At 36.3% G+C, this 16,787-nt stretch overlaps 1 protein-coding gene across 2 annotated transcripts in view; it reads left to right on the forward strand.

Annotated features, from left to right (window-relative positions):
• Rph (Rabphilin) overlaps nucleotides 1-16,787 on the forward strand; it is a 652,346-nt gene that overhangs the window by 469,247 nt on the left and 166,312 nt on the right. For both annotated transcript variants that reach the window (XM_069824012.1, XM_069824022.1), the window contains exon 5: nucleotides 6,055-6,204. In XM_069824012.1, the coding sequence (XP_069680113.1) occupies nucleotides 6,055-6,204 (150 nt within the window). The remainder of the gene's footprint in view (nucleotides 1-6,054; nucleotides 6,205-16,787) is intronic.

The following is a 16,787-nucleotide window of genomic DNA, read 5'->3' on the forward strand; positions in this document are numbered from 1 at the left end:
GCGATGCGGATTTCCCACTGAACTGCTGTATTGGGTCCGAAGTCTCGAAGCCTGATCATAACGATAATTTTAGCATGCAGGCTTTCACGGCCGGTGTCTAGTTGAAACGGAGCTTTCGGGCTAAGATGCCGTGGTCTACTGGTGCTGATGTTCCCAGACGTTTCGTCTACTACTGCGGCAGACATCTTCAGTGGTTAGGTATCCATAGCAGAAGACTTCGACCTAGGATACCTAACCACTGAAGATGTCTGCCGCAGTAGTAGACGAAACGTCTGGGAGCATCAGCAACAATAGACCACGGCATCTTAGCCCGAAAGCTCCGTTTCAACTATCATTACGTTAGATCACAGCTATGATAACGATAAGCAATGCATTGAATGCAGTGGGTATAGTTCCAGTTCGACAGGAGAAGGAGGTAGCAGCCAGAATGAATATGAACTTTTACCTCCCAAAAAGAGCGAAGTGTCTAGTGTCGTCACATTATTTGTTGAGAAAGCATTAGACAATATTTTATCATTGCCGAGGATACAACACATATGAGAAGCTACTGAAGTGGTATCCCCAACTGAAAACGAAAAGTAATATTAAAATGGCGTAGGAATATGTAGCGGAGAAATGAAAAGGTGTAAGCGTGGTCGAGGGAAACCGCACACAACTAAATGTCGTCAAACAACAAACAATAGCCAGGTTTTATGACGCAAGAGCACAAGGGTTTAGTATATATTATTGGAACTTACAACATTGGGCAAATGAAGCAGCCAAAAATATCGTACTTTTGAACTTCAAAGCTTCAATTAATTTCATTGATAATTTGAAAATTGATTTTGGAATAACTTCGCACCATATATCTATGCTCCAAACAAAGAATGCGAATCAGAACGATGAGAAAAAATCTAACATGCAGAAACATTCGTTAATGATCTTATCGCAAGTGAACATATGCAACTGGGTAGTGAGTTAAACTATGAGTCTGTGAGATTGCATGCGAAAGAACGTTGTCCACAAAAGATGAGAAACATACCAAAGGGATTCATAGCTCAACACATAGCTACATGATAGACTTTGCAATGTCAATGGATGGTCGTTTAGCAAGCAAAGTGTACAGGGTAAAGTTGCCTAATCCCGTGATACTTTTTAAACTGAATGCCAGTCAAAGCTTTGCCGTTCGATCATAGCGCCAGACATCTTTCTCGAAAGAGTGCATCTTTCAGCTACTTTTGAGACAACGGTGAATGTTCAAGTAAGATGCCCAATCCCGTGATAGTCAGTAAAAAAGTATCACGGAATTAGGGGTATCACGGCATTAGGCAACTTTACACTATATGCTTCCAGGAACATAATGGAAATTTTGCACCTCGTGTGATAAGAGAAATTGAAGAAAACTCTCCTGCAAATATTGTTATGGACGCCATTGTGAGCGGAAACATAACGAAACAAAACTGCAGAGCTTTCTTGCGTCTGTCTGAGAAAGACAAATCACTCCTCCTCTGTGATTCCTTGCCTGAACACAAGGATGAACGCATACTTTAGGAGACCTCCGGAGAGAAAACAAGTTCATTTAAAACTCATCCCATCAAAAACTACTAAATATATTCAACCTCTAGATGTGATTTTTTTAGACAGTATAAAATATAGTCCACACCTGTGGAGTGACGGTTAGCGCGTCTAGCCGCGAAACCAGGTGGGCCGGGTTCGATTCCCAGTCGAGGCAAGTTATCTGGTTGAGGTTTTTCTGCGGTTTTCCCTCAACCCAATATGAGCAAATGCTGGGTAACTTTCGGTGTTGGATCCCGGACTCATTTTACCGGCATTATCACCTTCATCTCATTCAGACGCTACATAACCTAACCTGCTGATAAAGCGTTGTAAAATAACCTACTAAAATAAATAAATAAAATATAAAATATACGCCAAAAGAATCACGGTTTACATAAAATTAAGTTTAAACATTCCACAGCCCAAATTACATGACAGACTCTTCATTCTCAAAATGCATTCGGTAATATGCAATCAATTGTCTGCGGAGATCTATCGACCGATGCTGTATTACGCATGGCAGTCAGCTGGATACCATTCTGACAACTCTGTGTAGACGTTAAAAAGTGTCATCGACGTGGCTTTCAACACTAATGTTCTTCATGAGTGCGCATTCGATGACTGTGCCGAGTTTGCACTTATCACCTGTGCATTTTGCGGTAATGATTATTGCCTTCATCATTTTATAGAATGTCCTCACATGCATTAATCTTTGAACTTTGATGATTTCTGCATGCCCTGACTAGGCCTATTTGTAATGCAGTTACAGATTCAATAGCACTCCTATGCGTGCAGATCGGTTCTTTAAACTATGAAGTGGCTCTTGCATACTGGTCTTCTTCTGCGTTTTACAGAAGAATGATTTTCATCAAACATCCAGAGACAAGTGAAGCACCCGTGACAGAATCCCTGCGCGGTCCTGCCTGTTCGAACCCGGGGTATTTCCTTGTCAGTAATATTTTGGCAGTCTCTTGTAGGCTATGTAAATAGCCTATATATGCTTATCGTATTGTATAGTCTCTGAATGTTTTTTTTTTTTTTTTGTCATTGCACAATCGTCAATATTCCTTCTCTTCATATCCATTAAAATTTCATCTTCTTTAGAGACCTGATCTTACATTCCAAGTCACATATAGACATTTTCCTCTTCAGGTTCATTTTCTTTGTTTTGTCACAATATTAATCGCATATAGAAGATGAACCGGAATTAATGTAATTTCAAGGGGTTATTCTTTGAGGTATTTGAAACAAAAAGTTTAATACAGTTTTGCTCGTTTTTGCTTCCTTTTCGAGAGAGAAAAACATTTATATATAACATAGGCTTATGTGCGTATTTTGGAAAAAAAACTATTGAATTAATTCGGAATATGCTCACTCTATTTAAGAGGGCAGTATATTATGATCATAAATGATTGAAAAAATTTTAGTTTTGTCCTTTAAATGTGCAGAAATTTGATTCGAACAAATGTAAGTTTTCGTTCTGCAAATGAATTTTGAAACGATGTGCACTGTGAAGGTTATTGCCTGCAGAGATGCAGCTCACGTATGCCAGGAATGAGTCAGACAACGAGAATGTAACCATAACACATTTGCTTTTAAATACGGCTCAGGAAATTTGATTTCTTTCTATGTAAGTTTACCGGTTAGTACTTTGAAAATTAAAGTGGGAGGGAACTATTTCTAATTGCCTGAAAAAAATGCTTGCTGTACAACAAACGGAGAAGTTTTAAATCATTAATTAGACTTGTATAACGGAAAATAAGCTTTTCTTATTGTCTGTGTTCACTGAATATTTAATTAAAGATAAGTCAAAGAGTTGAAAAGTAATAGCTTTAATTTTGTTCGTTACTTTAACATAAAATAAGCGTATTGTGTTTTCATTTTTTCCTTTAGATTTTTAAATGTTTTAAAAAATTAGTTTTATAAGATGAAATAAGTATACTTAATTATTGTTTACGATCTCTAGAATATACAATTGAAATGGTAATTTAGAAATATTTCTTAATCTTTTCAATTTAGTGTGAAAGAAGCGTATCTTATTGTCTGTGTTCTCTGAACATTTAGTTAAAATTAGGTTGTAGTATTTATTTTAGAATTTTCAACATTCTATTTAACATGGAATGATCATTGTTCATTCTTCGTTCTCTAACACAATTTAAACACAAAAATTAAACGGTATATTATGTGTATCTTTTCATACGAGTTCAAAAACAATGTACATGGCAATGATCTTCCACTTCCCTAATCAGAACAAATCAGGTGAAGGGGTTGTTTAGCATAACACAACTTAATGTGCACTCTCTGCTCATTACAGCGTTGCACGATCTCATAATTATTGTATTTTAAAACGTACGCTTTTTTTGAAAAATTATTCGAAACATAGCAAATGGTATTTGACTTTTTTGTTGTTCTTTACTGAAGGTATTACCCACCAAATTAATGACATTACTTACGGTTCATTCTGTATATCCTTCTGGTCATTCCCGTTATTGGTTCTATGAGGCAGTACATTTACACATAGGATAGGTTGCTTTCAACACTCCTTTGGGGTCCTTTCTACCCCATATCCTATGGATGGAGCCCTTATCTAATACTACCTACCGGGCCAGTTAGACTTGAAGCTCACATAAGGGCAAGGGCATCTACACCCTAAGATGAATAGTATCTGTGTTCCATTCTTTACTGTTGTGACTTTCAATTCTGCTTTAATTAGAAATCGAATTGCGACTCTTTTTTTTGCTTCTATTTGTTACGACCAAGGCGAAAGCTGAAATGATTATTCAGGCACTTTAGTTTATTGTTTTAAGAGAATTTTATCTATTTTGGTTTAAGAATTTAATCTTCTAATATATGTATGTTATTTTGTCAGTAATTCATTTTTTTAATACCGGGTGATCCAAAAGTCTCTATCCATTTTGTTGAAAGCAAGGTCTAACGTTAATAATTGTTACATATGTTATTTTTCAGAAGTCTATGTACAATATTCAGTACAGTTTAATCTGCCCCCCTTCCAGTTTGAAGCATTGCTCTGAGCGTTACATTATCGCTCTAAAAGCATTACGAAACTTGCGTGGTGTAATAGCTGCTACTGCTTTGTGGTTCTAGGAATTGTTGAAGCATGTTCAAGTATATGACTCCAATGACTGTGGCTTCTTGAAACGTTCTGTATTGACCAGTAATTCTGGATGTATTCCTTTGCCATTCGTAAGTAGCGTTAGGTTGCTCGTCGGCTCATATTCCACAGTTATGCCTACTCACACGACCACAAGTATGAAATGTAGCTTCGTCACTTAAAAGGATATGCTATGGTTCATTAGATTTTCATTAGCAACAGCCTCAAGTAGATCATGGCACATAGCCTGACGGGCAGCATAATCTTCATGTTCTAAATGATTTAGCACTTGCAGATGGTATGTACGTTTGTGGATTGTAATTGCAGATAGTACGCACGTTTGTGGAGTGTAAACCGCAGAACTCTCCAGACTTTTGTCCTGGGAATGTCCAGTTCATTACTGAGGCGGCGACGTCGACGCGCCTGGACTACGTTCAGTCTCATGCTGAAGAAGTGGAACATCATGTGCAGAGGTCAATGGTCTGCCGGAACGATTTTTATCAAGAAAACTTCCTTTTTTTAATTCGTTCACTAACATCCGAATATTGGCTCTAGTAGGTGTTGGTTTGTAAAATTTTTGTTTACACTCCTGACGCACTTGTTCATAGCTTAATAATCGCAATCGCGCTGAATCAACTGTTATCCGTTCTTCAATAGTAAGCATAGGCTACTTCTTTATTAAACTGAAATAAAAAGAAAATATTGCCGATTGAATGGAAATGGATCGAGACTTTTGGACCACCCTGTATAAGATATTATATAAACAATAAGAGTGATATCTTTAGACCAAGAAATTAACTGTTCTGTTTCAGCAAAAGTTGTATATGGACTTTAAAATCAAGCGAGGTGTATTATGTTAAAGATGAAGAGACTATTGTGTCTGTCACATCAAATTTTAGTGACTTGCTAGATGTATTACTTGTACATTGCTACTAAAATGATAATTATTGTGTAAATTTTATTATTTTAAGTGTCATAGTATTAAATTTCGCTGTGGATGTGAATATAGCAGACATGAAATTCTTCATATAGCTGTCAGACAGTTGGTATTTGTTGTTCAGAACTCTTTCAGCTCGAGGTAGATAATGGACTAACCATACATAACGTTGTCAAAGTGCAGTAATGTACTGCTAAAATGCATGGTGTGTCTAAAATTTTGCTTTTTGTCTTTTCTTGCGTCGACCTAAGATACAACAGTAGAGTTTGTACAAGTATCTACAGCCTTTTCGTATGCATCATTTGCGTTGTATTTTATTTTAAAATTTGACAACAGCTTTATTATTTTAGATAGGTGAGAAAGAGACTGAGATAGGGCATATCACAGAAGGAAGCAAGCGTTTGATTTCCAAACATTAAATTAGAAATTAAGCACTTGTCTCAAACCTACTGTTATATGTTTCGCACAGGCTGAAGACTGGCTGGTCTGTAAAGACTCAGCAACTACAGGCGTACGGAAATCGCCAAGACTCTTCCCTGAACGAGTCTGAACAGGCAATCATCAAGGATGTGATCAAGAGAGCAGAGATGTTGGAGGTGACGGAGCAAGAGAGGGTTGGGTAAGTCCATTTCATCGTTAAGGTTAATTTATTCTTTTTTATAAAATGTATATTATTCTTTATTTTTAATTCCAGCGTTTGTGTCTTATTTAGGTATGAATTTATATAGTTTGTTACTCATTTATTGGAAGGTAACATGTTGAACTGATGGTTCAAAGAAACAATCTGCAACCTTAGAGTTAGAAAAGTGATATACTGACATTAACTGCCCTAATCTCCCACAACGTAGCCAAGATGGAACATTTACTTACTGGAGAGTTCCAATTCACACGTAAGAGAAGAGGATTATCAACTTTTGTACTGCATTTATAGTTTGTTTTGTTGCCGGATAAGCCGATCATCATGATCACGATATAGCAATCAAAAAGACTATTTATTAATTTGTACACAAACACGCAAATATAGAGAGTGTCAAAAATTCGTTCCCTGCTTTTCAGGGATGATATAGGAGCTAAACATAAATATTTTTTTATGTGACATAAAGCTCTCAGACTTGTCATTTCGGCGTTACCAGTTAATAAGTGGTGTGTTTGAACTTGTGTTCAGACTGTTACCTAAATGCAGTGATGTGAAAAAGTGTTGTTCAGAGATGTGGTTCAAACTGTCTTCCGTTAACTAGTTAACCGAATGCACAGTTAATTTCAACGCACTACGGACTGTCTGATACGCTACGCTAAAAATGTCGGGAGTTTGTCGAATAATCGCTGCAGCTTCAACAACGTGAACAACCAAATCTTCTGCCGCATACAGAGTGGAACGTAAGGTAGTACATTAATTGTAGGATGTGATTCCTTGAAATATAACGAACAAAAAAGTATGATACCATTTTGTTCGTTTTTGCGAGGTTTTTGAAGAAATAATACTTTTATGCGGATATTTCAATAGCGAATTTTACGAATACTGTTTAAAATACGGTTTAATTTCTTGTATAACAACGAAGATAACGTTTGTTATGTTGACGTTGCAGCAGTAGTTTAATTAGAAAATTCATAGATTTCGAATTAATCGATTGAAGAAACATTGGAAACATTGTCGGGTCACATACAAAGGTCTAAAAAATCTGGCATCGCTGTCCGGACGGCAGACAGTTGGCCTAGTACTCGCAACTGATCAGCTGTTGTGATGTTTACATTGCTTTAGTGTGCAGTTGGACATACAGCGATACAGTTTAGTTTATTTCAAAACTACGAGATGCCAGAGTTCACAAATCGTGAGTACTTAGACATGATCCAGGCCGCGGAAGAAATTCGGAACAGTGAAGAACTACTGGCCAGAGTTCGTCATAATTGGACTAGAAGATGTTAAAGCTGCACGCACGCTGATGGTGGACATTTTGAACAGTACCTGTAAGGTGTGAGTGGAATGTGATTTACAGAGTTTATTACTCTTTATTCTATTATTAACGCCCAGAATTAGTAATTCGTAAAACAACAAACTGTAATGTTAATTACATCTTGTACATAAAGTTACATCAGCTTTATTTTTTCATTAATTGTAACTGAAACTTCAATCCCAAGTGTTTTCACTAATTTGGACATAATTTCCTGAATTTCATGTTATTTCTTGTTATTGCTGTACATATTTCTTGCTTACATTAAAATTATTACGCCATACTTAGTATTGAATTGTTACTGTATTGCCTTGTAAGTTGATAATTCTGCATTCATTGTTGAACTGCGCCCGGACACGAGCTATTTTGTTCATTCGGGTTAATAATCGGATTAATTTTCTGACATTAAATTACACAAACTAAACAAATGACAGTTACGTCCCTATCCGGAGTTTACGTAGGTCATTTTTGTGCGAAGAGTTATCCCCAGATTAGCTCGCGAAGTATTGCACCGAAGCTCAGTACATTTGAGCCGTTCAGAGCGAAGTGGTGTAAGTCAAGAATGGGTAATGAGGGTTGAAGTAAACATTCTGTAAAATACAGCGCAAAGTAGTAATTAATATTCATTTTATTTAAACTATTAGCAGTCAGTGGACAACAAGAACGACATATTAATTGCTACTTTGCGCTGTATTTTACAGAATTTTTACTTTAAACCTCATTATCCAATTGTGACTTAAACCACTTTTGCTCTGAACGGCTCATTTGTTTGCTGCCGTCCTCCCCTCACCTGCTGCAAGATACACGGTGAAGGTGAAAGGTAGTTGAACTTAACCCACCTCCTTCAAGTCGCTGATCGCATGGGGTGTGGGGTGATACTTATGCGGCGTTGAGACATCTTGCAATTGCCGTCAGCGCTTTCGAAACACTTGTAATTATCTCACTATCCGTAAGTCCTATAATTTTTTCTATTTGACAAAACTTACTCTAAATAATGAGTTCTATGGTTCCTGTCAATTAATGTACTACCTTACCTTCCACTCTGTATACTGAATATGGGTACCGTAAATCAGATATTTCATATCCCTCACACAAAGAAATCCTTAGAGGTTAGATCGGGCGATCGAGGTCGCCATAATACTGCTAGCAAATGCAAACTCACCTTTCTCAGCTATCCACTTACTGCGTTTGTAACACTATTCGCCTTACTATGTATTGCAGGCAAAACAGTCGAAACAGAACTGACTAGTAGTAAGTGGTCTGACGGAAGCCAAGCGACCTACCCTTTTAGGACACCTACTGGCAAAATGCCAGATTCTTGTCACATAAAAAAGATGTCTGTTTTTACCTCCTTTAACATCACTGCAATTTTGTAAACGAACTTTTTTGACACCCTGTTACATCAAAATCATTACATTCTACTATAGAAGTTAATAAAATATAATAGTTTTACTTCTCTCTCATGCAATTCAATAACTTCTATATGGACACTTTTGCATTTAAAAATGTTTATTAAGTATGTTGTTAATTCTGTACATATTTCAACGAAATTTAGCACCTATATTTTGGCAGTTGAGGCAAAGTGAACTGAAGTTTTCATCGATACATATATATCTTCTAGGGAAGTGTGAATTACAATTAAATATGGAACAAAATTATACCATAGTCCTACGTAATTATAGATATTCATATCTTAAATATTTACATTTAACATAATAGTAGAAATATCGATGTATTGAGGTAATATCTTGTCTGCTGTCACATTAACGCTAACATATTACAACGGATATTAGATAAAATTAACCCTATTACAATCCATAGAAATCCACAGGGTATTAGGAGACAATATCAGAAGGGATGTTAGTCTTTATCTCTAAAGAAATATCACCGGTACTTATTTTTAGAAACCGAGGAAACCCTAAGCCAGGCATGTCAATTGATGGCCACAGGAGCAAGCGCTCGCTTTAGAGCCCAGGAGAGCCTGAGCGCTTTACAGCGGAAAGGGAAGAGACAGACGAAAGAGGTGGTATATGCCGCTTGGTCGAGCTATATTTAGGGATGGCCAGCACAGATTCAATAGACAAAGGAAAGAGAACGTATTAAAACTGTATCCATGTTAATTTTTAGATTTGCCTGAGAAGTATAAGTGCATTATAAGAATAAGTTTTAATTTTAATGCTCATTTTTCACAAGTTTGATTTTTTTATTCAAAAGAAATATTTTCTCAACTTTTCGTATAGAAAAGTGAAATTTTCAGGTATAGGCGTATTTATTTAGTAGCCTTACAGAATGTTTTCGTAAATCTAATATACCGTATATACGTATTACTGAAGATAATGTATTGAAAATTTTGAAAATATTCGCATGGAAATTGTTTGTAAGGAAATGAATTAACAAAGCAACTACTGTTACATCATAAGTATGTATGTCAGCTTTATAGCTTCAGCAGATTTCGAGAAAATAATTTAATATTCTGATGATAGAAAGTTGCTCACAAATATCACCTTAAAAGCATAATGCGAACAGAGTTTTGTTGTGTAATATTAGTTACACTTAAAACATATACAGTACCTAGGTAACTTTGCTTTGTACTGTAATATTGTTTTGATTAGTTTATTGATTACTTTTGTAAGGCTAAAGATACCATCAATATAAATTCCAACTTATCATGTCATACTCAAGCTCTTTCTTTGGAATATCACTTTCTTTATGAATGATGTGTTTCATCCACTTAATACAGTATAATATTATACTACTATGGAATTTAAGTGAATATTCCTTCTTAACTCTCTATTATTTTATTAAGATTTAAAACACAAGTGCAATATTAAGAAATCAGTGTTAGTATTTTTTGTTTTACAGACAATATAGATAATATTAAGCCATATAAAAATAACGACATAAAATTTCACGTTCCTTTTGAAATTTGTGCACCACTGTTTTCTTAATCCAACAGGTTGCTTATTCATATACACAACCCTTCCTCTTTCCATACTTAGCGCTTGCTGCCCGCGCACGACTTCAAGGTCAGAAAATGCGCTTGCTTTGACATCACTGCCCTAGGGCCATAGTGCGGTCGGAAGGATTAGATCAGTAATTTTCGTACTGAAAAATTCTGATATAGGCTACAGGTTGATTCAGAACCTCTGCTCCAACCTCGGAGGGATGATAATTCTTGTATAGATTACCATTTTTATGAAACAACCTATTTTCTCCGACATGTCGTTTAGAAGATATACAGCCAGTTTAAAACGCATCGCTACGTACATTGATTTGAGTAGCAATGGTTACAATGTTCATCCAAGCTTCGCCCCTTTATCCTCGCCCCTACTAGTACTTCTGTGTAGGCTAGGCTCATAGGAAAATTTTGAAGGTGACAACGCTGTAATTTTTTAGAATAGTATGAACCCCTATCCCTCAACGTACCTCCGTGCCTGCTATGTCTTGTTGCTGAGGTCATACACTGTAAGCTGCTGCAACTTACCTTCAAGTCCTTCAGAACACAATGCTACTGCTCATGGGGAATGTATCTCTTTAGATGCGACGGGACATGTGGTTCCAGCATGATGGATCCTCACTGCACTTTACTCTTGCTGTGCCAGCACATCTCAACAATATCTACGGGGAGCTGTGGATAGGGAGAGGGAAGTCCGTTGCGTGGCCAGCGCGATCACCCGACTTAATGCCCTTCGATTTTTTTCTTTGGGGACATGTGAAGAGTGGGGTGTATACCACTTTAGTTCATACCATAAAGGAACTGATTGTGCGGATAGAAGCTGCCTTTGGAGACCACACACGTGGGAGAGAGTTCGACGGTCAATGTTACGACGGTTGAGGTGAACACTTTGAAAACCTACCGTAAACGGTATGTAGAATTATAAACTGTATATTAACACTTACTGTAAACTGTATAGAAGTAAATTAAGTAATTCATTGTGTCATAAATAGAGCTAGGAATTTTAGGTGTTGTACCTTATTTATTTTTCTATTGAAATACCCAAACTAATTGACTTGCAAAGAGAACATAAAATAAGCACTCCAAACTGTGTTTTGATTGCACCTTTTTTCAATGTCAGCATTTTTTTGCACTTTTTCTCCCCTTTCTTTGGCTCCTTTGCAGCATTTTATTCCTATAAAAATTAAGCAAGGAAAACCGAACGTATGCGTAATGACAAGTGTTTCTGTCTACTTTTAAATACGTCATTCAGGGACTTTAAACTACTATTCTACTGTTTTTTTTAATAAATGGACAAATATATTATTTTTTGAATGTTTTATTACAATTTACTGTTTTTAGTGTGATACCATATTACTTTCATTTCAGTGCAGTCTTGTTTCATGAAAGGTTTCAGATTAATTTGCGCTTAAAAGAACTCTCGTTAGGCAAAATGTCCACAAATTAGTTTGCTCTTCATCGCACTACCGTTACGCGAAAGTTATTGTATGGCAAGAAAAGGAATTTGAGCTTGCTCCAGTATTGGCGAAAGATTCATTCTTCTCCTTTTCTTGTCTATATCATTTGCTATATTGGCTGAACCGCAAACGTAGGTCAATCAGCTGACATTTCTACCGAAGAGGATGAAACTATTAAGCTTATTCAAGAAAGTTGTGTGCTTATATATAATGTAATTAGTTTTTGTACTGTTGTAATGACTATTTACATTAGAAATTTGCACCTTTTTCGCACCCTTTTCAAGTAAATTAAGGCACCTTTTTTTGCACCTTTTCGACCAAACTTTTGCACCTAAAATTCCTGCCTCTAATCATAACCTAAGGTCGCGTAACTCTTAAATGACTCTCGGAGAAAGTGGACGAAAAATAATCCTCCATGCGAGACCTATCATCTCTCAAGAGTTCTGTGTAGAGGTCCTGAATCAGCTCATATATTGTGTATTCAGCAACAAAGAGTTTATGGGGTGTAATTTTCTATATCCTTTCATATGTTAATTGTCTTTGGAAAGTACAACTTAATATGTTGACAAACATGAGAAATACAAGAAGTCGCAAAATTAAATGAACAGTCCTACACATGTAGAAAGTAATCTAAGAGCCGTTTTGAAGAAATTCGTAATTTTGATATTAAATCTAGTGAAATGCGACTTCAGTAACTAGGGAATAGGGAAGGAGGCAATTGTGAAGAAATGCTTGCTTGAGAGTTCCGGAAGTTTGGTACTGTAAAATTCTGATATATAAATTATTAAAATAGGCTGCATGTTGATCCATTTTACTCTAACACTAATATTAAGCTATAAATACACCTGCAGGTATAATGTTAAAGAGAAATATTTCGTAAATATGAATGATTACGAAAGTTAACTCAAATTAAAAGAGACAATATCTAATTAGAGGCCCTGCTCTCAAGTAGATAATATGTTACTCTGACCCTACTTTATGCACAAAGACCTTTGGGAGGGGGCGAGATGTAGATGAGAGGATAATATTAAAATGAATTTGAGGGAGGTGGGATATGATTGTATTAATCTTGCTCAGGATAGGGACCGATGGCGGGCTTATGTGAGGGCGGGAATGAACCTCCGGGTTCCTTAAAAGCCATAAGTAAGGAAGTAAAATAACAGAGATATTGTCATTGCTGCATTAAATATTGACATTATACATGGTAAATTCAGTTTAACCGCAGTTACATTTTAATTGCGTCACTAAGGTCGTTGTAAAGTCCTTCTAACGCTATTTTGAATTCATTTTGTCAATAATTGTAAGAACAACATTATTCCACTACCAACGAAATGTGATCATTGTATTTCCCTAATATACCGAAATTAGCCTTGAATATGCTTTGCAGTCGAGTTAATTGAAAGCAAATCTGGTTCCATGAAATTAGTACACTGTCCTCTGTTCTCGCTGCATGCATTTCTATAAGCTCAGCCATGACTTACGTAACTTTGTCTTATCAATACAGTCAGTAAATAACCAGTACCATGTGCTTCGGATGAAATGTTAAGTAGGTCTATTGAAATAAGTTAGTGGAATTATAATTTTAAATATAAAAGAATATCGACATTTGAAAGCATATTCCCCTTTATAATTCACATAGTTATTTAATCATAAGTAACGTCATAAATCTAAGAGCTTAAGAAGAAATTCAGAAATAATTTATCTTCGTCAAATAGTAGACCTAAACGTACTTCTTCCCTACCGCTTACATGTCGTTACCTGTTGCATATAACTCCGTCTCCGTCAGAAGATCCCAGCCAATTGTTCTTTTTCTCGCCCACGTTGAATTTTCACACAGAAAAGCGTAGATGAATAAATTATTGCTACTATAAGAAAGTAAACAACAATAAAATACACCCGCGTAACAACCAAATTCCACACAATTCCACACATGATTTTAGAATACATTCTTGTGCATTATAATCATGCAGAATATTTAGATATGTTCATTAATGTACTGTACTTACATAGCTTTCTGCATCCAATGCTGGTTTAGTGTCCTTCTGGTATTCACACCTTTATTATCACTAAATAGTCCTATCTTCCATCGTATGAAAGTTGTTTATATATTGTTAAACTTACATGTATTATGCATATATATTACTTATCTATTTCTGTATATTAAGTATTAGGCCTACCTGTATTTGTTTAACCCTCCGCTGGGCATGTGGGGTCTTTTGAGACCCCATGATCCATTTGTCAATACACGTAACAATTTTAACATGCCCAGCGGAGGGTTAAATACGGTGTATATTAAGCAATTTAATCTTAAGTAATAGAAAATATATTTGTTGCGGGTTGTACATGGAGCAGATTAGAGAGCAGGGAAAACCAGACAAGTGACTGAGCTTATTGTCACTTTCTCACTCATCATCTCAACATGACCCATAGCAGTAAATTGTTTTCCAAGCCGACACCATCCCCTCAAGTTCATTGTCAGACAGCTGTCCAAGTCCTTGAGTGGTGTTCAGTATTTCCTTATCACTGAGAACTTTGAAAGCACGGGAGAAATTCTATAAAGAAAGGGCCAAAAATCTTGAAACAAAATTACAAACTCCAAGCTACCACTACAGGCTAAGCTCGGTTTAGACAATCGACCCACGGTAACTCGAGACTCAAATGTACCAGTGTTCTTATATGGACTTTTATTTTTAATTGACTCAAAAATTTACTGGGCCTACCAGCAAGAATTCCACACAAAATCCACACAGCCGATCATTCCACACAGCAATAAAATTTCCACACATTTTGGTAACACTGGTTTCGCCATATCTTTTGCGCACGGTAGCATCTGAGCACCGCAACACTAGCGCAACAGACACAACTGAATACAAATTCACTTGATATTTAATTCGTGTATTGGCATAGTGAATGTGCAGACATGCTTTTTGTTTATGGATTCTGTGATGGCAATGCATTGGCTGCTGTTCAGGAATCCAGACGTTTTCCCAACCGATAGGTTCAGTTGTGTATTTCCCCGTATTTACCGGATTTTATCTGAAACTGGCAAGCTACCAAGTGTTTCATTGAGGTCGGAAAGAGAACTGGTACCGGTATCTGATATGAATTTACAATTCATGGAATCCATAAGAAGAACAAATTTAGTGATTTGTCTTGTGTAATTATTTTACTTTCTTGCTAAGTTGTATTTAATGACGAAATAAACATATTGGAAGAACATAAGATGCAGCATTTTCAATAATGAATCACATCACAATGTTCTGAAACGTAGAAATACATCTATAGTACCTCTCTCCATTGAAAAATTCGCTTATCAATAACTTCAATAACAATCGAGACATTTCGGACAAAGGTACATGTATCAGGTTAAATCGATGTAAATTAATCTAAACTACGTACATTATCTTGAAGTATTTTACATCCCTCATGAGACGCCCTGTATGACAGTATGGGAACCACTCAGATCTTCTAAGCTTCTTAAGTTGTTTCAATTTTTGCTTGTCATATACAATATAATAAATATGACGGTAAATTGGATAGGAGAGTATTATTTTAGTACAATTTATCTTTCGCATAACGCAACATGCAAATTATGTAGATAGTTACATGAATGGAAAATATCGGCAGTAATCCAGGTTTCACTGTCAGATTTCGTTTGAATACACGCGGCAGCTCTTGTAAATAATTCACTTTGCTGTAATTTCTTACCAGACGCTGAGCCCTGTACCTGTTTCAGACTCAATTTATCATCCTGAGAAAGCACGTGGGAGTGAAGCAACATGCTGCAGAAGCTTCATCAATACTTCTTGATAGAAAAAAATAAGGGAACTATCGTTTTTTTTCTCTAAAACAAATTGGAACCATGATTAAGGAACGAAGTCTCGTCTCTCTCATGGCGTTCAGTAGACATCAATTGCACCGTAAAGTACAGTAATGTAAGATTAGCAATTAAACCTCTTCAGATCTGGTTATTTCGCTGAATAATTTTGGTTCTGTGTAATAATATTTTATCTTGAAATTACCTCAGTCTTCGAACAATAGTTGTCATTTAGAAAATAGAATTATATGTAACTGTAGAATTATTACAATTGATTTAATAATATACGAGTTTCGTAAACCAGAAAAGGAATAGGTAATATATGAAGCCTAACAGAAACGACATGATAATTTCTCCTGCTTGTCTGCTTTTCTTTTTCCACCTACCAATTATTTCTACATACCTTCTCCTTCCTTTCTGCTACTAATTCTTATCTAATAGGCCTACCTACCTACTTATGTTCTGTTCTCAGCCTACCAATTTTTATCGAACTACCTACTTCTCTGTTCCCGTCTACCAATTTTATATAGGCCTATGTGTTACCTGTTTTCTGTACCTACCAATCTAGACCATCTACCTAATCTCCAAAATTACCGTTCTTCTCCTGATTGTCTATTTCTCTTAAACTGCTTAACCTCTCTGTATGCCTTTTCACTACTCACTCAGCTCTAACTACCTTCTCAATTACTATCCCTCTATCTACGTATATTACAGCATTTCACCATCCGCCAAAATACTTAACTACTCCCTTCCTTCCTATCTGCATAGCTACATATCTGCTGTCCGTCCGAGTGGTTATGTCGCATCTCGGTTTCCCCCACCCGTTTCTCCTGGCCCCTCTGTAAAGGCAAGTAGCTGGGCTGTTAAGGCTCTTTCCTGAAAATATTTACTGTACAGAAGTGGGTGTTTACGTAATATTACACAACTGTTTAAAATAATTTAAAAAAGCGCTCGGTTAAGTAACTGTCACGTGATTTCCCCCCGTTTCGACGATTCTTGCGACATAATCACTCGGACGGACAG

The sequence above is a fragment of the Periplaneta americana genome, chromosome 1 (assembly GCF_040183065.1).
Source record: "Periplaneta americana isolate PAMFEO1 chromosome 1, P.americana_PAMFEO1_priV1, whole genome shotgun sequence".
In the NCBI taxonomy this organism is placed as follows: domain Eukaryota; kingdom Metazoa; phylum Arthropoda; class Insecta; order Blattodea; family Blattidae; genus Periplaneta; species Periplaneta americana.